The following is a 26,357-nucleotide window of genomic DNA, read 5'->3' as shown; positions in this document are numbered from 1 at the left end:
CCCGGTTTGCTCTCGCGTTCCCCCAACAAGCAGGATGGAGACTTTTCTAAAAACCACCTCATGGGTCAGTGTTTTAGGAAAGGTAAAAAAAATTACACTCACCAGAGGACGGTCCCTCAGCTTCATTTTCTGGAGTACTGCCTTGAGATGGCTGGCAGGGAACCTCAGTAAGGGTGAGGAAAAGATCCTGGCTGTTTGGGGGGATAAAATGCTCTGTGCTCTCTGCTGGAGCCTCCTCCTCTTGGTCCTCATCATCCTGATCATCGCCATCAAATAAATCTTCCGTAGTTGCAGGAATCACGACGCCCACCTCTGAATCAACAGACAAGGGGGGGGGTTCGTCGTTGCGCTGTTCCCCAATATTGCGTTAAGCTCGTCGTAGAACCGGCATGTTTTGGGGGCAGAGCCTGACCTGCCCTTTGCTGCTTTGGTCTTCTGATACGCCTGTCGGAGCTCTTTCACTTTCACTCGGCACTGTAACGAGTCCCTGGTATGTCCCCTCTCCCGCATGGCATTAGAAATTTTTTCAAAGGTTTTCTCATTTCTTCTGCTCGAGCGCAGTTCTGAAAGCACCGACTCTTCTCCCCATACAGCTATCAGATCCTGTAACTCCTGTGTGCTCCATGCTGGAGCTCTTTTCCTATTTTCAGGAGACTGCATTGTTCTCTCTGCTGCTGAGAGCTCCACGCTGTGCAAGCAGGAAATGGAATTTCAAAGTTCCCGGGGCTTTTCCTGTTTACCTGGCCAGCAGAAGAGTACCTTTACCTGTGTAGAGCGGCCACTAGAGCACTGTGGGATACGTCCCGGAGGCCATTAACTTCGATGGCCGTCCACACTATCATAAAATCGATTTTAAAAAATCGATTTTGGGGTTACTCCTCTCGTTTTGATGGAGTTCCAAAATCGATTTTAGGGACCCTTAAAATCGATTTTATGCACTCTGTAGTGTGGACGGTTACAGCTTAAAATCGATTTAAAGCTCTTAAAATCGATTTAAAGCTCTAGTCTGGACCTGGCCTTAGTGCATGACTTTGCCAGTTCCTTATAATTCAGAGCCATCACTGTCAGTGTCCTCTTAGTAAGGTGAGGAGATTCTAACCCAAGATGCTACTCGCCCAGTTTAATCATTTTTAGGCTCTTTTAGTATAGAAGTTTGTTAAAAAGCAAATAATAAAATGAAACAGCTGGATGATTCAGCTCCTAACTCAGTAATGAAAATCTGCTCTTCTCCATATCCTTCAGGTATAACTACAGTGCAGTGGGAAGCAAGCCTCCCAGCCAGGGTACACAGATGTGCGCTAGCTCTGGCTGAGCTACCACATTACAAAGAATAGGACAGATGTGGTGGAATAGATGGTGGCTTGGGCTTGCCGCCCAAGTCCAAGCCTGCCTGACACCTTAGGTCTGAGTTTGGGTGGCTAGCCTGAGTCACCGCCTGTGTCACAGCGTCCACACTGCTGTTTTTAGCGTGTTAGTTTGGGCGAAACTAGCCTGAGTCTGCCTATCTAGCTGGGAGGCTCGTTCCGAGCTGGTGTGTGGACATACCCTTAGAGGCTAAAGAACCTATTGTTGTGGCTTGTTTGAAGATTTCAGGTCATCTCTTAATGCGATTATTAAGCCAGCTAAGGAAGCAGAGGAACAGGAGGTATTAGCTCTCTGCCTGTGGGAAGAGGTAACATTCAAAATGCTATGGCTGTTCATCTTGCAGTTTTTAAGGGTCAGATTCTGTTCTGAGGGTAGAACTTCTGCTGAAGTCACTGGAGTTTCTGTGCATGGAGTGACTAAAGAAATGGGCTCTATTCAGGAAGAAACTCTCCTGAATTAAAAATGTATTTGTGAAAGCACCAGGCAGTACATTATATAATGCTGTTCGATATGAAACAAAAATTTCGCACGGGAGGTGTAAGGAAAGCTTAAACTGTCTTGGGGATAGATTTGTCTCTTACTTTAGACTCAGCTGTTTGCTACCTGCTGAGAGCCTTCATTTATGTGATACCAGTGGCAATAACTACTTTGCATGTTTTTTTTAATCTCTTCAGAGTGTAACAGTTTCTCTAAATTTCCCAGTAGTGTTTTCAGAACAACCTTCCTTTGCCATTTCTCGCTGTTCAGATTGCTTTAAGAATGAAATTTAGGTGGTTTCTTGGCTTTAAAAGAGGCTGGGTTAAAAGAGGTTATAAATCTTTAAGCTAACATCATGGCAGAGGCATCTTTTCTTTCTCAGCATGAAAAACCTGACATGTCCACTTTGTTTAAACCAAAAACTACTGGAAGAAAAAAAATTTAACCAAAATTTTGGATCTATAAGATAATTCTAGATATTTAGAGCATGATGGTACCATGAGACTATCCTCCTCTTTCTCCTAAGACTTGCTTACTGTTTATATGATGCTTGAAGTCATTGTGTACTTGCTATAGCTCTCACTATATCTGTGATCCAATAAAAATGTACTTTATGAAAGCAAGTCAGATGTACTAGAGGTAATATATGATGATGATCATCCCATTTCTCAGAAGACTTCAGTAGAGGACAACCTGTCACTGTTCAAGGATAAACTAGTGTATGTTGCAGCAGGACTATAGATGATCTAGGCTTATTTACCTCTTTTGTCCTGGAAAGTAATTTTAGACTTTCCTGATATCTCACTTAGTGGGGGTGGGAGGTGGGACGATGACATTTTTTGTCATCATTAAATATCTTTGAGAGCAGTATTAATGTAAATATCTCCAAAGTATAAATTATAAGATATTTATGCCAGATATTTCACTGTTTAAAAACATTAGGGTGGATGAAACAACCTTAAATGGGTGAAGCAGTCCCTGTGAGTGTAGTCCTTCAGAATGTCAATTAGTCCTTCAGAATGCCAATTATGTTTGCTCTGATACCCATTGATCCAGGGAATTTCTAGCATCATTAGATTTAATGATCCTCCCTACATCCACATTCCCACTGCTCTCTTTCATCAAAGGTTCTTCTTTTTGTCCTCAGTTACCTTCATTTTCCCTACAAAGTGAAATGAGACTAAATATCTGGAACCTGACATTTGGCCTCTCAATGGTTCCTTGAATATTCACAAATACGATGTAGTAACCAGCAATAAACCTTGACAGGAAACAGGACTATTATGTTGTATCTGGATGACTTGGTAATCATTCACATGTCAAACAGGCAAAATGTGTGGGCCTGTTAGTGGATTTTGAAAAAGTTTTCCACTATAACTGCAAAAGATATAATGTCTGGAGGCCCAGTTAAATGCATCAGCAGGAAAAGCTTTTATATTATCATCATCATCATGAGAAAACATTCAGAATATATGACATTATTAGACAATATTCATTGACTCTGCACATAGAAAATAGAAATTATTTCACTTATGATATATTTGGCATCTACATGCTATGGTGATTGGCACTTTTTTTTTTTTTTTAAAAGAATAAGGTAGAAGATCTACTCTTTGTATGAAGAATTCACTGATGACTCTTTTGGATACACATACTGGAAGAGTCCACATCTTTTGTTTATAATGACTGATGCCAATGTTATGGACTGCAAAAGTTCATAAAGGTAGAGAGATTACACGTGAATTATATAAGGAGGCTTCACATCATCAATCTGTTTAGGCTAAAAGCTTTTAATCAGTCTCACTTCAATTTCAAAGATCAGATATAGAACATTTTATTAAGAATAGACAACTCATCAGTGATGTCTAACATTTTATGAAATAGCGGATGAAGCACTATGTGGAATAATCCTTCACTGACAGTGGGATAGATTAAATGACATAATTTTTAAATTTCTGTGTTTTTATGCTACTGCATGACAGAAAGACCTTGCATTTCTCAGGTTTAAAGCACCTTTCTGCATTCTTACATATGTTTGACTAGCCAAGTCAACATTATTACTTTGATCCAGATTTGCTAACAGAGCAGGATGGATTGCTTTAAATCAAAGCCAGTCAATAATTTTAATTGTGATTTAAATAAGCAAGCAGGAAACATTGATATAAACAGTTGATTTTAATGTTGTTTTGCAGCTGTACTTTTTAATAATGTTCCTAAAGAAAGGTTCATTCTCTTTGGTTGGTATAATCATTAAAACATGTTTATTTGCAATTCAGTTTAGCCTTTACACTATATTTGGCACTTCTTTTTGCTTACCAAGAAGTTACATTATATTTATATACATTTATTTAAGGAATTATATTGTCCAATATACATTTTATTCAGAGTCTGAATTTTTACATTTCTTACTAAGTTAGAAAATGGTGACTGTTGAATTTCTTATTTATTAGATTTTATTTTCAGTTACTTCGGATTTTTGTCAAGCTGCATTTGGATGGAAATTGGCATTCAACTAAAAATGGAGAAAAACAGCATTTTAAAATTGTTTTCTATTAGGATAGTTAAATAAAGCTAGCTTAAATGTGTTGGATCACTGAGAAGAAAGTTTATCACAATAAATTTTGCATTTAAAACTAACTGATTTATTAAAGGAAATATGTATTGTAGTTGGTGAATCGATGGATTATTTCTGGTCACCATGGGCCAGATTTTCAGAGGTTTTTGGGTGCCTAAAGATGTAGATGCCTAGTGGGAGTTTTGAAAACACCTAAGCAGGTTAGGTGCCTAACTCTCATTGATTTCAATGGGAGTAACTGATTTTTATCCACATTGAACAGAGGTCATGTGTGTTCAATAAGACCTCTGGTGGGCCATGTGGTCTTTCTATCCGATTTTTTCTTTTCCTTCATCACAATATCTACTCACCACTACAAAGTTAGTATCAGTGTACATATGTATTTTATACCACATGCTCAACTTGTTACCCCTTGGACAACAGTCTCATTCAAATCAAGCCAAGAACTAACCAGTAATATTTATTCCCGAGGTTATAAGGACGCTGATCACTAGACGGAGTTTAGTTTTAATATTTTCTGAAAGGACATTTTCCTTACACAGCTAAATAGCTTGCAACACGGTACTTTAGTATAATATTAAAGACACACGGTGAAATCCTTGCCATATTGAAGTCAATGGGAGCTTTGCCATTTGCTTCAATGGAAGAAGATTTCACCCACAATGTCAGCAACCTATGGCATGTGTGCCAAAGGCAGCACGCAAGCTGATTTTCAGTGGCACTCTGCTGCCGGCCTGGGGTCCTGGCCGCCAACCACTGGTCCCAGGGATTCTGCTGCTGGTCTGGGGTTCCAGCCGCTAGTCTCTTGCCAGCTGGGACCCAGCTGTCTGTCCTGTTCAACCCGCTGCTAGCCTGGGATACCAGCCGCCAATCCCGCTCAGCTCGCTGTTGGTTTGGGGTTCCGGCCACTGGCCCCCTGCCAGCCGGGGTCCCGGCTGCCGGCCCCGCTCAGCCCAGTGCTGACCTGGGGTACTGGCTGCCAGCTCGGGGCTCTTCTTCTGGCCTCAGCCCGGCTCTCTGCAGCTGTCCCCAGCTGTGGCCCACTGGCCCCAGCCTGGGGCAGTGAGGGGTGCAGATAGGGGTAAGAGGGGGTACAGCTCGGCACCCCCACCTTAAAATTGTTCCAGGCTACTGTGATATTTTTAAGTCCCGGTTTGCTGCTTTTATCAGGCCACGTGGAATAGTGTACTGCGTTTGACCTTGTGCGTGCCCTCTGTCACCATATTTCCCCCCACTGAGCTGAGGGGGACATTTGACAAAATGTCAGCTCCTAAGAAAGCAAAGTTAGATGTCCGTTCATTTCAGCCTTCTTGGACAGACACATTTGGATATATTCAAAAGAAGGACCGTGCTGTGTTTTCTGTTGTGAAAATATTGTTTTCCTCATATCAAGTGTTCAATGACATTTTGAAACAAAGCACGAGAAAACCTTTCTTGATGAAGCAGACAAGACTGAATCGATCAAAAAGGCAGTAGCAGGATATGAGAAGCAAAGCAATGTTTTTAAATGCTTAAGTGTAAGTAACAATCAAGCTACACAAGGAACTTACAAGATTGCACAGTTCATTTCAAAAAATGGAAAGCTGTTTACAGATGGGGAATATATAAAAGAAGTTTTTCTCAGCACTTCAGAGGCTTTGTTCAATGATTTGCCAGATAAAGATGCGATCATATCTAGAATAAAAGAACTGCCTGTTTGCCAGAACAGTTGAGAGATGCATAAGCGAAATGGCAGAAAACATTAACAAAAAGCAGACGGTTGTATTAAAAGACACAGTTGGCATTGCAGTTGATGAAAGCGTGGATATAAATGACATTCCACGTTTGGCAGCTGTTGCAAGATATTGTGCTTCCGATGAAATTCAAGAGGAACTTTGTTGCCTAAAACCCCTGCATGGCACAACAAAGAGGGACAATATAGTGGAAAGTTTTGGAAACCATTTTGAAGAACGAGGAGTTGACATCAGAAAAATGTTTTGTGTGACATCGGAAGGTGCTCCTGCTATGGTCGGAAAACAGAAGGGATTTATAAAGTTACTTGAAGATCAAATTGGCCACCTGACAGTCAAATTTGACTGTATCATCCATCAAGAAAACCTGTGTGCTAAAATTTCTAATTCAGAGCTTAATAATGTGATGAATACAGTGGTGCAAATTGTGAATTTCCTTGTTGCTTGATCTGCTTTGACTCACAGACAGTTTCAAGCACTGCTAGAAGAGATGGACAGTGCTTGTAATGACATCCCACTTCTCAGCAACATTCGGTGGCTAAGTCGTGGCAAGGTTTTGGTGCGCTTTGTAAACTGTTTTGATGGAATCAAGGCCTTTTTGTCGGAAAAAGGACAAAACTACCCCGAACTGGATGATGTCAAATGACTGTAAGCTCATGTTTCTAACTGACATCACTGCTCACCTAAACAAACTCAACCTCTGTCTCCAGGGTGCAGGGCAAATGGTTCTGGATCTTTATGAAGCCTGGAAGGCATTTGTTGTAAAACTAGCAGTTTTTTCTCAGGATATTCGAACTTCTTCTCTCTGCTACTTCCAATACATAAAAGAGTTATCGACACTTTTCACTGTCAGTGTCGATGAGATTGGAATGTACATGCAAGAACTGGAATCAGAATTTTCTAGCAGATTTCAAGACTTCCAGCGATTTGGCCCAATGCTTTCTTTTCTAATTTAAACCTGAAAAGTTCAACGAAAGAGACTTGGATTTATCTGTATTTCAGTAGATGGATGTTGAAGATTTTGAAATGCAGCTCATTCAGTTAAAAAGCTCAGAATTGTGGGCATCAAAGTTTGGAGATCTGTGGAGCGCACTTGAAGCTACCGAGAGAGATCATGGAGCCTCTATTCTGACCTGCTGGATGTCCCTGCTAGAGAAATTTAACTGTTTGAAGAAAATTGTGTTTGCCATGCTTCAGTATTTGGATCCACTTCCCTATGTGAACAGGTGTTTTCACACATGAAATCCGTCCTTTGTCCCCCTTGGAGCCGGTTAACAACTGATCACCCAGAGGCCTGTGTGCAGCTTAAAGTATCCAAATACTTGCCAGACACTGGAAAACTCAGAAAGGAAAAGCAGGGGAAACAATCACACTAAACTGATGACCTGCATTTTAATTTAATTTTAAACGAAGCTTCTTAAACATTTTAAAAACCTTGTTTACTTTACGTACAATAGTAGTTTAGTTATATAATATAGACTTATATAGTGAAACCTTCTGAAAATGTTAAAATGTATTACCGGAACCCGAAACCTTAAATTACAGTGAATAAATGAAGACTTGGCACACCACTTCTAAAAGGTTGCCAACCCCGGTGTAGAAGCATAAAAGTCTGCATCTTTCTAGTGACCTACACTATTTTAAATAACACTTTTAACTGGGTCTCTGCTCTGCAGTAGGCAACTATGTACAAAAAAATGTGTGCGTACACATACGCTGAGCATGTGTTGCAAAACTGGGGAAAGCTAAAACCCACATATTGGGAAATTTATCTGTCAGCCTTCAGACTATAAAAGAGCAAAGGTAAGCAAGATGCGTTCCAAATTCTAGAGCTGAGTTTTATTAGAAAGTAGAGGTAGGCAGAGGAAAGACTGTCTCAACTTTGTCTCAAAGTTCAGCTTTTTATTTATTAAAGACCCAAATTTCAACACTAATTTTATTTCAGTAGATTTTCCAGACTCTCTGGTTCAGCTCTAATTCTGGGCTTTGGTATTAAAGGTTTCCATTTGATCAAGTGGTCAGCAAGTTTGGATTCTCAGTAAAACTGCCTTTATTATGGCATGTCTGTGCACAAACATCTTGCATATTTGCAGTCTTTAGAAATTCTAATTGTATTAGGGCTGACACTATGCTAAACGTTTTGGGATTTTTTTTGAGGGGTCTCAGAAATAGTCATAGGTAAATACTGTAGTAACTAATCTGAATGCTGTCTCCAGTGAGGTACATGTAAAGGCAATTTACTTTACCATCTTGGGCACAAATGAGTTCCAACGTTGTCCTGTCTCCCTTTCAACTTTCTTTCTCTTCCGTTTTCTCTTTTTCTCTTCTGCGGTTTTGATAAAAACTAAGAGAAGTCAAGAGGTCACCAACAGATCCAGTTCTGTGCCTCTGGGAACACCGATCTCTCTTTAATTTCTGGTTAGCAACAATAATTCTGTCAACCCCACTCTTAACTCCCAGACACTTAAGCACTGTGGTTCTCTATGATGTGTTCTCTTTGTGTGCAGTTGTAATGCATGTTGTTATGACAGCTGCAGACACCGAGTGCTATATTTATTTATTTTATATCTGGATTGTAGTAAAGTCTAGAGTTCCTAGTCAAGGTAAGGGCTCCATTTTGCTAGGTGCTGTACAAACACCCTTGCTAGGATTGCCGAAACAGATCTTGTTAGTTTGATAGTCCCCAAGATACAGCTGGTAAGTGGATAGGATGCAGTCCAAAGAGTGGAATTGTGGCCAGAAGCTGAGGTGGCTTGTTTGTTGTGCACATACAGAAAAGAAAACCTGAGCACTGCAGGTTCACGCTGCAGTGAAATCTCAGCAGAAATAAACTGCCAATACTTTTATGGTACAATAAACTATTCAGGAGTTTTACATGAATAGCTAAGGATGTGTTTGCATAATTTCAGCACGAGCTAATGATGGACTTGTCATATCTTCAGGATAACTGCACCTCTCCCTCATTCCATGACACCCCCTTAGGTCTCAAGCCTCCAGCCATCATCATCTCTCTATAGGCAGAGTCCCATGACTCTACTTCCAGATGGGGGATTTGCAGTCTCCCTTTTATTCACTATGATCATCCCAACAGATCTGAGCTAGCTCAGCACTTGCAGTTATCATTCTCTCAAAGGTTAAGACAGTGGTTTACCAGAGACCAAATATCCTGACACAGGGCACAGTACATTTATTTTAGGATTATGCAGAAAAACATATGATTAGACCTTTTATTGTTTTTTCATATGCTAAGCTTACCAGAAGTCCCCCCCTCTTCTGCATGGAAATGCAAGTAAATTCAGTCCTTTACGTCCTTCAGCAGGGTTTGCTTCCTCTCCCCTTTGGTCAAAGGGGAATGTCAGTTGGATGAAAATGAGGGCCTGTTGGTGAGTTTAAGCTGACACTTTATACCAAAAATCTTTCTTTGATCCCGGTGTCTCTTGAACCAGTCTGAGGTAGCATATGCAATTCATCCCAGGGGCTGGTATTTCTTTGGAGCTGACTACCTCTCCTATGATCTGCAGTAATTACCCCTTTCCCCCACTGATTTTAGTTCCTGGAAGGAGCTTGGTAGCCTTCCCCAACCAGACAGCATACAGCTCTGGCAAACAGAGGTAGAGATAATGTTTACAAAGTTTTTACATTAGTCTCAAAGCTATAACTGTGTTCGTCATATCTGGCTTAGGATTTGCAAGTGATTTCATCATAAGGTCAATGTTTCTTCTTATAAAACTACCAGAGTTTAATTAAGCTGGGTGGTATTGGTCAAATTCCAATTGTCATGGTTTGGTTCTGTTGTAGTAAAGCTTAAAGCTGAAAGCTGTAGTTTAATATTTCTATTTCTTAAAGATAAGATAGTGGTATTGTCCTTTCTGCTGGTTCCCTGAGTTGTAAGAATACACTTGTTCTAGTATTTCATCATAGTTTAATAGTAGTTACTGTACTGAACTCACTGAACTTTGATTTTAATGGCAAAATTCCATGTTGCCTACAAAACCATTACTCAATAGTGTTACAGAACTTAAAAGTGAGCGTGACGGATGTGAGACATTGGAAGCATGGAAACTTCAAAGACTATTATTTTGAGATGTGCCAGACACTAGGGGCACATACAGTATTCGTGGAGTCTTGTATCAGTAAGCATTATACATGTCTTTGTTTTCCTGGCTCACCAGGTGGGTTTCCTGTGGAATCTGGAATAAATAGGGAGTGATTAATTAAAAGTCCCATTACTGATTATGCAGCTACCAGCCTTTGAAGTTTTACCCCCGAGGGGAAAGGGGCATTGACTGGTTTTACCTGTTTTAAGAGCATAGGGAACAAAGGCCCCAAGTGTATAAAGTGTCAGTCACAACTGACTCCAAGATTAGGGTGACCAGATAGCAAGTGTGAAAAATCGGGACAGGGGGTAGAGGTAATTGGTAACTATATAAGAAAAAGCCCCAAATATCAGGACTGTCCCTATAAAATCAGGACATCTGGTCACCCTACCCAAGATGGGTCTTCATTTGATCTATAAACTGACATGAAACTTTAACCAAAGGGTAAAATCTTGCTGGAGCGGGTTGAAGGATTTTGGAAACTTGCCAGGAGCTCCCTGTAGAAGATGGGTGACATCTGATAGGCTTAGCATTTGTGTAGACTTATGTTGATGTTGTTGTTGTTATGTTTTTGTCTGAAATATATGTTTTGTGCTTTGTAAAAGCTGGCTGGTCACTGGTAACCCTGTCATAACCCCTGAGTGTTGGAGGTGGGAGCAGAACTCCAGGCACTGGACTCTGGTCAGATCTCAGTGGGATACGCACAGTGAATTGAACAGGGACTGCAATCCTAAAATTCTGGTATGGAGGGAAAGGAATGCAGGTACCTGCCCATAGAGAGGTGATGTCTGGAGGCCTGAGCCCTAAAGGGGCACCTTTGAGCAGACCATGGAAGGGGCAGAGGCGTAGTTAACCCCAGAACTGTTGACAGTATGTGAAAAACTTACTTCAATTTTACTTTGCACGGAATGTATCCTGGTGCACTGACAAGCACACAGTTAAGCTATCTGTACTGTCAGTGTATGGGCAGTGAGGATGTGCAGTGTGTGCTGGTAATGATCTAGCCATGCTGCTAAACTGATTATACAGTGTATTGTGCTTCCTGTGGCATAAAGTGGATTTTCATGTGGTGTAAACTCTTGTGCAAAACCAATAAAAAGCTAAATAACACTGAGGTCAGTGAGATTGTTACCTGTGTAAGGACTAAAAGATTTAGACCTTTGTGATTTAAACTGTGGACATTTAGGATTCTTTTAAACAAATTGTCCACATTTTTGTACTTTAATGGTCACAGATCATGTTTCCCAAGATTTGAAGCGTTTGTGTTGGAATTCTGCACGTGGCTCAGTGGAATGTAGGAGAATTAGCTGGGCCACTTGTAAAGACTTTAATGTCTAGAAGTTATGGTTGGGATTTTTAAAGAAGCCTAAGGGAGCTAGGACCCAAATCTCATTCACTGGAATTTTGATGCCTTAATCTCTTAGCCCATGTCTAGATTAGGAGTGCTTTACTGGTATAATAATGCTATTATACAATACCAGCACAGCGCTCCTAGTGTGGACACAGCTATACTGGCAAAACTGCTTTGTTATGGTATAGTAAAACTAGCCCCCCCCCCCCCCCCCGAGTGAAACAAAGTACACTGGTAAAAGAACAACTTTGCCAATTTAACTGCATGTGCTTCTGCTGCCCTAGGGGCACAGCTATATCATTTGGGGAATCGCATCTCTTCCCATCCCTGACTAACATAGCTACACTTGCAGAAGGCTGCAGTGTAGACATAGGATTGTGGCTCTTTTGACAAATTGAAAACACTTGGCAAGACGTCTCAGGTCGTCCCATATATCTTCACAAAGGCAGTACAAGCCTTTTTTGTGATGTCAGTTCAGACAACTTGCTTGATAATAATGTTAGTGTGTAGTTTCTGCAAAAATTGTGTTTGCTCAACAAAATTGTATCATGATTGTTTGTTTGGCACAGAATGCATTAAAGGGCAGAAAAAAAAAGACATGGCCTCGATAGTACTTGGTTGTCCAGAACCTGAAATCTAGCTAAAACAATGAGGAATCTTTGTAGCACCTTAGAGATTTACAAATTTATTTGGGCATAAGCTTTCATGGGCTATAACCCTCTTCATCAGATGCGTGAAGTGGAAAATACAGTAGACAGGTATAAAAATACAGCATATGAAAAGATAGGAGTTGCCTTACCAAGTGGGGGGTCAGTGCTAACGAGGCCAATTCAATTAAAATGGATGTGGCCCATTCCCAGCAGTTGACAAGGTGTGAGTATCAACTGAGGGAAAATTATTTTTTGTAGTGACCCATCCACTCCCAGTCTTTATTCAGGTCTAATTTGATGGTGTCAAGTTTGCAAATTAATTCCAGTTCTGCAGTTTCTCTTTGAAGTCTGAAGTTTTTTTGTTGAAGAATTGCCACTTTTAAGTCTGTTATTGAGTGTCCAGGGAGATTGAAGTGCTCTCCTACTGGTTTTTTAATGTTACATTGTACATTGGCCAAACCGGATAGATTCTATACCAGGGGATCTCAAGCTTGGTTCACAGCTTGTTCAGGGTAAGCCCATGGTGGGCCAGGATATGCTTTGTTTACCTGAATGTCCGCAGGTACAGCTGCTCGCAGCTCCCAGTGGGCGAGTTTTGCTGTTTCTGGCAAATGAGAGCTGTGGGAAGTGGTGGCCCGGCCCGCGCCGCTTCCTGCAGCTCCCATTGGCCGGGAATGGTGAACTGCAGCTCTGGGAGCTGTGAGCAGCTGTACCTGCGGATGCTCAGGTAAATAAAGTGTCTTGTGGCCCCCCAGGGGCTTTCCTTGAACAAGCCGCAAACCAAGTTTGGGAACTCCTGCTTTACACAGTATAACAATTCCATGAGGTGCAGGGCAATAGAGTGGAGAATCTGGCCCTGTAGAGGCTCTTGGTATCTCTCCACTGTTGTTGGTTTTCAGAATGATTATTGCTATTTGATTCATGTTATAATTGGGCAAAAAGTTCTGATAAGTTTTAACCAACTCGAACCCTTTTGTTCATTGTACAAATAATATATTATTCCTCTGCTAGACAAACTTCTTCCATTATGTTGTTTAGTTCCTACCTTGTAATTCAGTTGGAAGAGATAAAAAAGATGTCTTTGCAACCTCCTGCTTGTCAGCCAGATGGTCTTTATATGCTGTTTAGACCATCGAGATCAAATATTGAATGCAGTCTGTTTAGTCCATTACACACTGTGAAAGCTGATCAAACAGCCAGTTCATGCTGTACTTTCTGACTACATAGCTTGCATATAAACTGAATGTTATGTTTGGTTTGGGGTAGATAGCTGGTTGGAACACATTAAATATTGAATCAAGATACCTCTTTTGTACACTATTAGTTTATTCTGCTTTACAAAATGACTTAACTGATGACTTAATCAGTGGGGACTGGTACCTATGGGATGTAAATGAAGCAGGAAAGGGGTATAAGTCATGTTGGTTTATACCTGTCTGTTAGTTGCTTCTCCTGCTATAACCTATCTACTCCCTCCTTTTGCACACTACTACCAAATTGTTGCGAACTATGCTGTAACAGTTTTGATTCAATCTTTTATCCAGGGAGCCCCACCTGAGCTTTGCTGGCTGACAGGTCTGTTTTTCGAATGATCAGTTTTAAGCCACGCAGCCCTATCTCAGCTAGGGAGCAACCCATCCCCACTTCTACATCGAAAACACTCCTCTTCTGAAGCAATCACTGATTAAGTATGTAAATGCATTTCCTCCCCTTCTCCCACCAAACCAAACACCTCCGTGTTTTTCCCCATGATACTATGTGAGAATGTGAAAAACTCACCGACAAAATTAATCAAACCATAACTTTATCTACCTTTAAATCCCTCTTTAAAATTAATCTCTGAGGTGATGTCTTCAGAAAACTACCATCTGAAAATGACACTGGAGGCGGGAAGCTAGGACTAATGCTAGCACATGCCTGTGGAACTCCTTGTCGGAGGATGTTGTGAAGGCCAAGACTATAACAGGGTTCAAAAAAGAACTAGATAAGTTCATGGAGGATAGGTCCATCAATGGCTATTAGCCAGGATGGGCAGGGATGGTGTCCCTAGCCTCTTTTTGCCAGAAGCTGGAAATGGGCGACAGGGAATGGATCACTTGATAATTATCTGTTCTGTTCATTCCCTCTGGAGCACCTGGTATTGGCCACTGTTGGAAGACAGGATACTGAGCTAGGTGGATCTTTGGTCTGACCCAGTATGGCCGTTCTTATGTAATGCTCATTGTGCTAAAATATGCTTGCTTTACTGACACCTCATCTGCCACTTCTCTTCCCTCCACCCTCTCATTTGTTTGTTTCATCCACCTCTTCTGTTCTGATTCAACCTAGATTATGAGTTATTAGACACAGGGATTGTCTCTCTTTTTAAAATAGGTGCTAGTAGGGTGCCTAGCAAAACAGGGTCCTGGTTGGAGCCCTCAGGCACTATGATGACGACTACTACTACTAGTACAAATGTATCTTCTTTTCCCAATATATCCTTGGGGCTCTATTCATAAGAACGAAGTAGAGAGCATTTAAACTCCATCGGTGTTGATTTTTTTTTTTTTTTTTACTTCAGCAGAACCTACAACTGATTGTATTTGAAAAAATTGAAAATAAAAATATTCTCCTGAAGCCTTGAAGGCCCAGTTTTAGCATCTGAAAATTTGCACCTGAGAATAGAAAACACAATGGAACCAATAGGAAGCCTTTACTCCACTGTTGGGCACTCCCAGAGTAACTAGATGGTCCAGTTCTGCCCTCAGCTACCACCGCCTTGATTTTGTACGGAATTTTACCCATATAACTGGAAAGAAACTGCACCCTAAGGCCCTGATCTGCATATGTGCGCACAGTCGCATCAAGTAGAGACTCACTGAAGTTGATGGAGCTCCACACAGGTGCAGTGAACTGCTTGCATGCCACAATTTGCAGGGGCCTAAGATAACATAGCTGTGCTTAAAACTGTCCAGATTCCATAATATCTAGCAGATACCCTGCTTAGAACAAATTCAGCTGGAATGATTTCAGTGACAATTGTTACCTTCACCCCCCCCATACTGCTATCTGTGCAGTACATGAATTGCATAAAAGTATTATACTAGGAGAAGAGTCATTGATAACTGTGGGCCAGATTTGATAAACCTGTCTCATGTTAAGCAATATTAACTCACAGAAGTACTCCCATTGAGGTCAATGGGAAAGTTATAGAATCAGGCCTGCTATGGAGCAGACTCAGTATATGCACTAGTCTGTGAAATGTCAGCAAAAAACAAATTGTGCTTACATATCCCAGGGAGAAATTCTTTATCCCTGTACAAATATTTTAAACAAACAAGCGCATTGACAGTCTATGCACCTTAGTGTTTCAGAAATTGTCACTTCTTGAAAGCTCTCACACTATTACAGAGTGATATTCATTTTAATAGCATTCAAAACTGCGTTCAGTGCATGTACTATAGTGACCAAAAGTATTGCTCTACTTCTGCAGAGCTATTTCCTGCAGAGAAGTTTATCTGCCTTAAAATTTTCTCAGGTGACTCTAACTGCAGTATCTAACCACTAACATCTAAAGTATTTAATATAATGCAGATTCCTGAAGAATTAAGGCTAACAAACTAGCTAACATGGCCCTCTTTTATTTGATTGAACCATCATATAAAATGGCATGATGAAAGGACTGTCCTCTTCCTAAAAGCATATGTGTTATGTGAGTGTTAGTTCAATAAATGGCATCAGATAGGGCATGGCTTCTCAGCCTCATAGTATCTAGGCCATGCTGTGGCACATCACTGAAGTTCTGAATAGCATCCTGGCTGAGACTGTACCTTGGGATTGCACTTTTGAGCAATACCGTCGTCTAGAAATGCAGGAGCAACTTGGATGTTGAAACAAGCCTCTCTCTTCAGCGGTAAAAGTGAGACTATCTATTATGTCCTCATTTGCCTTAGCAACATCACTGTCATGTGTACTGATTTTCGGCCAGTTAACTCTCCACCATCACTGTTGCTTGCGTACAGATCACAGTGTGTCTACTGAAAATATAATGCACACTTGTAACCTTCTTTGAAAGAGCAAAAAGCTCAACCTTTCAATAAAGTCAATAAAAATTAAAAAGTGCCCGCATAACCCACTTCTCCCGTCAAATTGAAACTGGGCCAAGTTTAGGGCTTTAAAACTAATATATAATGTCTTGCCGGTGATGGTGTCACAAGCCATTATTGCCATGAAAACATTTCTGTTGACTAACAATGAGCGAGCACAGAGGTAAAGGTGATCAGTGCCAGGTTTAATCTCTCAGTTGCTGAGTGATAATTGGATTGTGTTCATTAGAGCAGTCAGCAACATAAAATCAATGTTATTAAATACCAGTTTCTAGCACAGTAATGCAATAAAGATGATGTAGGGGATTGCAAAGAAAAACAAAACATGGGAAATTGCTGCTTAGCTGTGAACAAAAAATGTGTGTTCTCTTCACTTCTCTGCCCTAGGGTCTGTTGTTTTTAATATTGTAGTGAGCTGCTCCATATATCATGCTGCTGAGACTAAACTTGGAGGGTGTTTTAAAGAAAGTGCTAAAAAGTAGGTCAGGGAGCCAAAAGTGTAACCAGACAGACTTTGTATTTTAATTTTAGAGTAATGCAGTCTGAACAAAAGCTGCCATATTTTCCATTAGCAGAGCTAGATTTTGTAGCCTGTGAAATTATCATAGAGGGTTGGTTCCTCTGATTCATGGAGCCGTGACTGTTTTTCCCACCATCCCCACCTCACCTCTTGCTCTGTAACTTCAACTGTAATCAAATTAATTTATTCATATTGCATATATTCACTCTGTTGTCTGCTGTTAGCTCCCGACTGAGAAGTAGAGCATCAGAGATAATAGATAATGACTATTGTGGTGAAGAAGTGTATGCCTCATTGCAGTTTCTTTCCACACGTGCCGTCCTCCCTCTCCCCAGCAATGTTGACAACTCCTAATTTTATAGAAAGTCTCATATTTGGTGTTTTTTCTTAAAGTTTCAGCTCTTGAAGTTGGTTGATTTTGTGGGAATGTCAGCTTTCATTAGAAAAGAGAAAGTAAAGGATGGGCGAGTGGTTAAGGCAGTAGTCTGGGATTCTGGAGACAGGAATTTGAGTTTCTGCCCTGTGACTGTGGGCTAGTCACTTAGGCTCTGTGTGCCTCAGTTTCCCATCTTACAGATGGAGATACTAACACTTCCTTACCTCGCAAGGGATTTATGAGGATAAATACATGACAGCTTGTGCAATGCTCAGATAATGACACTGGGGGCCATCAAAGTGATTAAAATAGAATCCATGCTCCTCCTCCGTGTTGCAGATCTCACCCATCTTGTGGGCTGCTGTGGCAAATGAAATCTTGGTAACCCGAGAGCTGATGTTGATGGACACAAGGGCTCCATGCAAGTGGCCTTGTTTTCCTGTGGATGCCCTGAAAATCCTCATGTTCTGAAGAGATAATCCAATGTTTGGTCTGTGGAGGAAGAATGTGTGCATGTTGACCCCTCTTCAAATTGTCAAAATGTCCCTGTAGGAAGATCTTTTTATTTGCTTTCCCCAGGAACCCATTTCCATGGGATTTTCTGCAGAAAGAGGTAAATGAACCTGAAGAGAGTGGTTTTTTTTGTTTTTTTTTTTTTTTTTTAAATGATCCATTTACTCCTTCAAAGACAATGATGGTACTCAAGTATCAGAGGGGTAGCCGTGTTAGTCTGAATCTGTAAAAGCAGCAAAGAATCCTGTGGCACCTTATAGACTAACAGACGTTTTGGAGCATGAGCTTTCGTGAGTGAATACCCACTTCGTCAGATGCATGTAGTGGAAATTTCCAGGGGCAGGTGTGTATATATATGCAGGCAAGCTAGAGATAATGAGGTAGTTCAATCAGGGAGGATGAGGCCCTGTTCTAGCAGTTGAGGCGTGAAAACCAAGGGAGGAGAAACTGGTTTTGTAATTGGCAAGCCATTCACAGTCTTTGTTTAATCCTGAGCTGATGGTGTCAAATCTGCAGAGGAACTGAAGCTCAGCAGTTTCTCTTTGAAGTCTGGTCCTGAAGTTTTTTTGCTGCAGGATGGCCACCTTAAGGTCTGCTATAGTGTGGTCAGGGAGGTTGAAGTGTTCTCCTACAGGTTTTTGTATATTGCCATTCCTAATATCTGATTTGTGTCCGTTTATCCTTTTCCGTAGCGACTGTCCAGTTTGGCCGATGTACATAGCAGAGGGGCATTGCTGGCATATGATGGCATATTACATTGGTGGACGTGCAGGTGAATGAACCGGTGATGGTGTGGCTGATTTGGTTAGGTCCTGTGATGGTGTCGCTGGTGTAGATATGTGGGCAGAGTTGGCATCGAGGTTTGTTGCATGGATTGGTTCCTGAGCTAGAGTTACTATGGTGCGGTGTGCAGTTACTGGTGAGAATATGTTTCAGGTTGGCAGGTTGCCTGTGGGCGAGGACTGGCCTGCCACCCAAGGCCTGTGAAAGTGTGGGATCATTGTCCAGGATGGGTTGTAGATCCCTGATGATGCGTTGGAGGGGTTTTAGCTGGGGACTGTATGTGATGGCCAGCGGAGTCCTGTTGGTTTCTTTCTTGGGTTTGTCTTGCAGTAGGAGGCTTCTGGGTACATGTCTGGCTCTGTTGATCTGTTTCCTTATTTCCTCATGCAGGTATTGTAGTTTTGAGAATGCTTGTTGGAGATTTTGTAGGTGTTGGTCTCTGTCTGAGGGGTTAGAGCAGATGCGGTTGTACCTCAGCGCTTGGCTGTAGACAATGGATCGTGTGATGTGCCCAGGATGGAAGCTGGAGGCATGAAAGTAGGCATAGCGGTCGGTAGGTTTTCGGTATAGGGTGGTGGTAATGTGACCATCACTTATTTGCACCGTGGTGTCTAGGAAGTGGACCTCCCGTGTAGATTGGTCCAGGCTGAGGTTGATGGTGGGGTGGAAGCTGTTGAAATCGTGGTGGAATTTTTCCAGAGTCTCCTTCCCATGGGTCCAGATGATAAAGATGTCATCAATGTAGCATAGGTAGAGAAGGGGCGTGAGTGGACGAGAGCTGAGGAAGCGTTGTTCCAGGTCGGCCATAAAAATATTGGCATATTGTGGGGCCATGCGGGTGCCCATAGCGGTGCCACTGATCTGGAGATATAGATTGTCATCAAATTTGAAATAGTTGTGTGTGAGGATAAAGGCACAGAGCTCAGCACCCAGTTATGCTGTGGCATCATCAGGGATACTGTTCCTGACAGCTTGTATTCCATCTGTGTGTGGGATGTTCTTGTAGAGAGCCTCTACATCCATGGTGGCTAGGATGGTGTTTTCTGGAAGGTCACCAATGCACTGTAGTTTCCTCAGGAAATCAGTGGTGTCACGGAGATAGCTGGGAGTGCTGGTGGCATAGGGTCTGAGTAAAGAGTCCACATATCCAGACAGTCCTTCAGTGAGAGTGCCAATGCCCGAGATGATGGGGCATCCAGGATTTCCGGGTTTGTGGATCTCGGGTAGTAGATAGAATAACCCTGGTCGGGGCTCTAAGGATATGTTGATTTGTTCTGCTGTTAGTGTAGGGAGTGTCCTGAGTAGATGTTGCAGTTTCTTAGTGTATTCCTCAGTGGGATCTGAGGGAAGTGACCTGTAGAATTTGGTGTTGGAGAGTTGTCTGGCAGCCTCCTTTTGGTAGTCAGACCTGTTCATGATGACAACAGCACCTCCTTTATCAGCCTCTTTGATGATAATGTCAGGGTGGTTTCTGAAGCTGTGGATGGCATTGCGTTCTGCACGACTTAGGTTATGAGGCAAGCGATGTTTTTCCACAATTTCTGCCTGTGCACATCGGCGGAAGCATTCAATGTAGAGGTCCAGACTGTCATTTCGAACCTCAGGAGGAGTCCATGTGGAGTCCATGTGGAGTTCTTCTTCTTGTGCTGTTGGTGGGAGGGTACCAGATCGACAGAGCCAGACGTGTACCCAGAAGCCTCCTACTGCAAGACAAACCCAAGAAAGAAACCAACAGGACTCCGCTGGCCATCACATACAGTCCCCAGCTAAAACCCCTCCAACGCATCATCAGGGATCTACAACCCATCCTGGACAATGATCCCACACTTTCACTTGGGTGGCAGGCCAGTCCTCGCCCACAGGCAACCTGCCAACCTGAAACATATTCTCACCAGTAACTGCACACCGCACCATAGTAACTCTAGCTCAGGAACCAATCCATGCAACAAACCTCGATGCCAACTCTGCCCACATATCTACACCAGCGACACCATCACAGGACCTAACCAAATCAGCCACACCATCACCGGTTCATTCACCTGCACGTCCACCAATGTAATATATGCCATCATATGCCAGCAATGCCCCTCTGCTATGTACATCGGCCAAACTGGACAGTCGCTACGGAAAAGGATAAACGGACACAAATCAGATATTAGGAATGGCAATATACAAAAACCTGTAGGAGAACACTTCAACCTCCCTGGCCACACTATAGCAGACCTTAAGGTGGCCATCCTGCAGCAAAAAAACTTCAGGACCAGACTTCAAAGAGAAACTGCTGAGCTTCAGTTCCTCTGCAGATTTGACACCATCAGCTCAGGATTAAACAAAGACTGTGAATGGCTTGCCAATTACAAAACCAGTTTCTCCTCCCTTGGTTTTCACGCCTCAACTGCTAGAACAGGGCCTCATCCTCCCTGATTGAACTACCTCATTATCTCTAGCTTGCCTGCATATATATACACACCTGCCCCTGGAAATTTCCACTACATGCATCTGACGAAGTGGGTATTCACTCACGAAAGCTCATGCTCCAAAACGTCTGTTAGTCTATAAGGTGCCACAGGATTCTTTGCTGCTTTTAATGATGGTACTGGAGATTTAGTATGCTGCTGAGTTGTTGTGCTTAGTTTGAGGGAGAAGGAAAGTCATGACTGACTTGTTGTATGCAACTTTAACAATCCTAGGAACAACAATAGGCTTTTCTCAATACGCAGAAACTATTTTGAAATGCCGCAAGTATCATTTAGAACGTATTGGAGGTTCAACTTATCCTGTGTTTTGCAATACACTTGTCATAGAAATACTAAGGTTTAAAACTGAAAGAGTTTTACAATCCTAATGAAATGTATACTGGCTCTGGATAGAGTTGGGTCTGAGCTCTAAAATTTGGATCCACTTTAGAACACCCGAAATTTCAGGTTGGCCCTAGGGCTTCTTTTTATCTCAGAATACAGAGTGGGGGGTGGTGGTGGAAAAATTTGGATCAGATCTGAGTTTGGATTCTGCACTTGGACAAAGTCTGAGCCTGTCTCTATGCTTTTGAACAACTGACAAAAGATCACAGATTTTGTTGTCTCACTTATCATTCTTCTTTGTCTTATTTTAAGGAAGCTGGGAGGAGGATATTGGTGGGGAAGTTGTTATTTAAAGCTCTATTCCAGGATGTTCAGCAGGTACACCAACAACAACAATGAAAAGGACTGAAATAAGCTTGGATTTTATATGAAATAATTGTTACGATTGAAGATGCTTCAGTAAAACAGTCACTTGAATGCAGATTACTGTCTGATGGAGAAACAATTTCCATAGCTTGAACTAACAGTATAAAAGCCCTTAGAAGACAATCTCATCCCAGTATCTTGAAATGGATGCATTTTGATATCAGGTTGCCATAGTAACTTCTGAAGGCTTGCTGCTTTTCCCTTGTTTAACCTGTTCTAAGCACAACTGTATCCTCAGTCTGAAGCTTCAGATAAGACCTGTCCTCTTTGCTTCTGTATTGTTTGCATTAATTTTGTAGGTATTGATTCTCATGGAGGAATCAGAGTTAAGGCTACTGCACTGCCATGACAGCACTCAGCATGTCTTTTTCATTATATGAATTGGACGTAGATATAACTCTCTCTTTTCCTTTGAAGTAAGCAAATCTGTAATGGACATTGTACTAAATTATTGTCCTCTGAACTGGTGACAAAAGATAGCTGGTGCTTCTTTTTTCCATAGGTGAAATCTGCAGTGTTCCTTACATAGCAATGAGTGTGTGTGTAGAAATATCTCCGGAAAGAATGCCATTTTGATAAAAAAATATCCTGCAGAAGAAATCTGAATGATAAGGGCAGTAATCATATTTGTTGACACATTCCTTTATGTTGATCTGTTTGCCTAAACTCTAAAATCTTAGGCAAAGTTAGAGGGATTGCATTCTGTTTGCAATCCAAGAATGCAAACAGAAAGACAGGCAAACCAGCAGCTGTGCTGAAATGTGTACAGTTCTGAACAGCTGACAAGATTTCACACCATGTAAGAGCTTTTTTCCTGGACTTTGCTTTATGGAGTCAATACTTGCTTATTCTGTTCATAAGAGTTTAAAAAATAACCTCCGAGTCCCCACAAAAGGTATAATTCTGAATTTGGTCCAGGGTTACCATTTGTATGCTTTTCCTATTGCAACTCTTACTACATTTTTAAACCGCTTTCTCCCATCCCCCGCAAAATGTAGCTAACAAAATGGTGCCATGTTAATTAACTATGTTTAATTTATATCATTGTCCCCAACCCTTTGGCTATAAATGTATCATTTAGGTTCTAAGTTCTCTGGGCATGGAATTGCCTCTTCATTCAGTGTTATCATTATTAATAAAATCTGGGTAATTTATATTTACCTTCTTTTGTAAAGTGCTTTGAAATCTGTTAATGAAAAGTGATCTATAAGAGCCAGGTGTAATAATTATTATAGGGGCATCTAGAGGCACCCATCATGGATTTGAGTCATGTTATGCTAAGTATTGTACAAACACAGGAGAAAAAGATGATTCCTGCCCCAAATTGGTTAGAATCTATTTATGAGATGAGAGACAACAGGGTGGATGCAACAAGTAGATGGGGAGAGAGAAGAAGGCAACAACAGACATTACTGACAGCACATCAGCATTATAAGTGGATTAAGCCCCATTCCTAATTGGAGCTTTTGGGTGCTATTGTAATATAAATGGTTAATAATATCATTGACTCTTGCTTTGGCAGATTTAATAATGGTCTGTTATGATGGACACTGCATTTTTCAGAGCTCCAATTCCAGAAGGATCTTTAGACAGTAAAACAATCTCTGAATGGAAAGTGTTTGACACTCTGGCAAGCATTTGAACATACTGAATATTTTTTACTCTCAAAATATGCTGTTCCTGCCTTATAGTCTGCTCCTTTTATGAGAGAGGTCAGGTTTAACTGCATTTCGCAGACTCTCATTTGTGCTATTATGGGGTATGAAGAGCCCATTGTCTCAGGGTTGTTTGAAAGCTTGCTGTTCTTATTGGTATGCTGAAGTGAAAAGTTGAGGTAACCTTCAGACCGGTGTAGGCAAACTTTTTGGCCCGAGAGCCACATCTGGGAATGGAAATTGTATGGTGGGCCATGAATGCTCATGAAATTGGGTGTTGGGATGCTGGAGGGAGTGAGGGCTTTGTGGTGGGTTCAGAAATGAGGAGTTCAGTGTGCAGGAAGGAGCTTTGGGTTGGGGCACGGTGTTGGGTTGAGAGGGGGAGTGAGGGTTCTGGCTGGGGGTGCAGGCTCTGGGGATGAGGGTTTGGGGTGCAGGAGGGTGCTCTAGGCTGGGACCAAGGGGTTCGGCGGGCAGGAGGGGGATCAGGGCTGGCGCAGGAGGTTGGAGTGTGGGAGGAGAGTGGGGTGTGGGCTCCGGGCAGAGCAGAAGCAGCGGCATGTCCCCCCTCCAGCTCCTACGTGGAGGCGTGTCCAGGCAAATCTGCATGCTGCCCCGTCCACAGGCTCTACCCCTGCAGCTCCCATTGGCCGTGGTTCCTGGCCAGTGGGAGCTGTGGGGGCAGTACTTGAGGCGGGGGTTGTGTGCAGAGCCCCTTGGCTGCCTCTACATGTAGGAGCTGTAGGGAGGACATGCCACTGCTTCCAGGAGCCGCACTGAGCCATGGGACACGTGGAGCAGGGCAGGCCCCGGACCCTGCTCCCCAAAGGGTGCTCAAGGCCTGGACTGAAATGTCTGAAGGGCCAGATGCAGCACCCAGGCTGTAGTTTGCTCACCGCTGCTTCAGAAGCTACTCCACTGTGGCTGGAAGTAAACACTGTTGTGTAACAATAATTCTGAGATCTTCCATCATGCTTTTCATCAGTAGGTCTCAAAGTGCTTTACAAAGGAATTCAGTATTATTATTATTACCATTTTACAGATGAGGAAACAGACACAAAGGGGAAGTGACTTGCCCAAGGTTACACCACAGGCCAATGGCTGAGTTGTGAGTAGGATCCAGGTCTCCAGAGTTCCAGTAACACTCTTTTGATGTTACTGTATAAAGGTATTCACTGTTGAATCCCTGGTGATAGGTTAACCACATGTGCTGGTTCTCGGTCAGGCCTTCTGGGGAATTCACAATGAATTGAAGAGGGACTGCAAGCCTAAACCCCTGGTCTTGAGGGAGAGAGATGCAGGTCTCCACCTGAGAGAAGTGATGGCTTGGACCCTGAAATTTAAAATTAGTGCCCTCAAGAAATACCAGATGACTGGGAGTCAAAGTGCAGTTAACCCTGAAAGCTGTAATGGCACCAATGGGAAATTACCAGCTGATAATGAGAGAGAATGAATTGTCATCAGCTCCAGCTACCAACATCACCTATACTTAAAGTTGCCTGACACTTCTTATTGGCAGGGGAGTTACCCTGTTAGGGATGTGCCTTTTGCTGCCTCCCTGATAATTTACCCATATATGGCCGAGTCACGAGCCTCTGAAAAATCTGTTTTTACGTGGTGAGCAGAGACTTGTTAAAGTTTAGCAACTAAATTCTCTGAAGATTCTGTTTGCACTAAGCATGCTTCCCCCTCCTTCACAGCTACTCCTGTATGCCAGCTGGACTGTGCATATGCCATTGCCACAGGGAGACTGGGAATGCTGAAACCTAGGGCTGCAGAGACTGAATCTGGGTTTCCCTGCAATTCCTCCTCCTGGCTGCAGGGCACCAAATCCGAGTACAAGGAGACCGTCTCTCCTGTGCTCTTGATGGTGTCTCTGCTGGTGTCCAGGCAAGAAGGAAGAGAATGAAGAAGTGGTTGTATATAATGCAGAGAGGCAAGGAATGGAACGTCTTCTATTGGTTACTCACCCTCCATTTCCCTCCTACTATTTGCCACACTCACTAGTTCGGTTTAGTATTTGGTTAAAGTACCTTACAGCTCTTAAGGGCAGGGAACCTGCCTTCTGACTTCTTCTAAACATTAATGGACTCTAAAATGATTTAGCTTGGAAAGGAGGCAGCTTAGAGCAGGCTTGACTGAATCATTCAAAATGAGGACAGGCCTAATGTAAACTTGACTCCATCCATTTGACCTGGGGGGAAGAGCGGGGGTTAAAGAAAAGACAATACTTGCAGAAATTAGAGAACAGAATTAGAGAATAAAATACTTCTCCTCCTACTCCCCCCAGAGAACTGCATGTGTATGTGTGTTCCGTGTACAACAAAATGACACTTTCTCTCATTGTTACCCAGCTAGGGCTGCCTTACAGAGGGTCTAAGCTCACTCTGCTCCAGTTGAAGCCAGTGGGAGCTGAAGGTGCTTGGCACAGGTGAAAATGTGACCACTATCTTGTTTTATATTTACCTTTAGTTGCCTTTGGGGATCCCCACCACCACCACCACCTTACAAGCTCTTTATAGTCAAAATTCATGACGTCTCTTACTAAGTATCTGACTATTGACTGTCTAGAAGCCACACAGGCTACAGAATCCACTGTGTGGAGTTGTTCAGTGTTGTTTCTCATTTGTCCTTTAGGTCTGTCGGCAGCCAAATTGCTGACTGAGTCAGGGCTGAGTGTTGTGGTGTTGGAAGCCCGTGACAGAGTTGGAGGAAGAACTTTCACTGCAAGGGTAATTATCCCCACAAATAGTATCTAAATTATTGCACTGATTTTTTGAGCAGAGCTGCCTGCATACTGAAGAACCCCTCATGAGGGTAGAATTCTAGGGCGGTGGCACATAGGGAAGTCCTTGACAATGCTGAACCAGGGGCAAGAAAAAGTATGGAGTGTCTGTGGTGACACAAAATTTTCCAGGATATTTGCAGGTTCTGGAGTTATCACACCTTCCCT

The 26,357-nt window shown here is 42.3% G+C and overlaps 1 protein-coding gene across 3 annotated transcripts in view; it reads left to right on the top strand.

Annotated features, from left to right (window-relative positions):
• The window catches only part of LOC115658017 (amine oxidase [flavin-containing] B-like), a 94,336-nt gene that overhangs the window by 7,703 nt on the left and 60,276 nt on the right, over positions 1-26,357 (top strand). For all 3 annotated transcript variants that reach the window (XR_004002120.1, XR_004002113.1, XM_030576473.1), the window contains exon 2: positions 26,042-26,136. Coding sequence is in view for 1 of the 3 variants with exons in the window: in XM_030576473.1 (XP_030432333.1) it covers positions 26,042-26,136 (95 nt within the window). In the remaining 2 variants the exon portion in view is untranslated. The remainder of the gene's footprint in view (positions 1-26,041; positions 26,137-26,357) is intronic.

The sequence above is a fragment of the Gopherus evgoodei genome, chromosome 1 (assembly GCF_007399415.2).
Source record: "Gopherus evgoodei ecotype Sinaloan lineage chromosome 1, rGopEvg1_v1.p, whole genome shotgun sequence".
Taxonomy (NCBI): Eukaryota; Metazoa; Chordata; order Testudines; family Testudinidae; genus Gopherus; species Gopherus evgoodei.
This window is presented reverse-complemented; position numbering and strand designations above follow the sequence as displayed.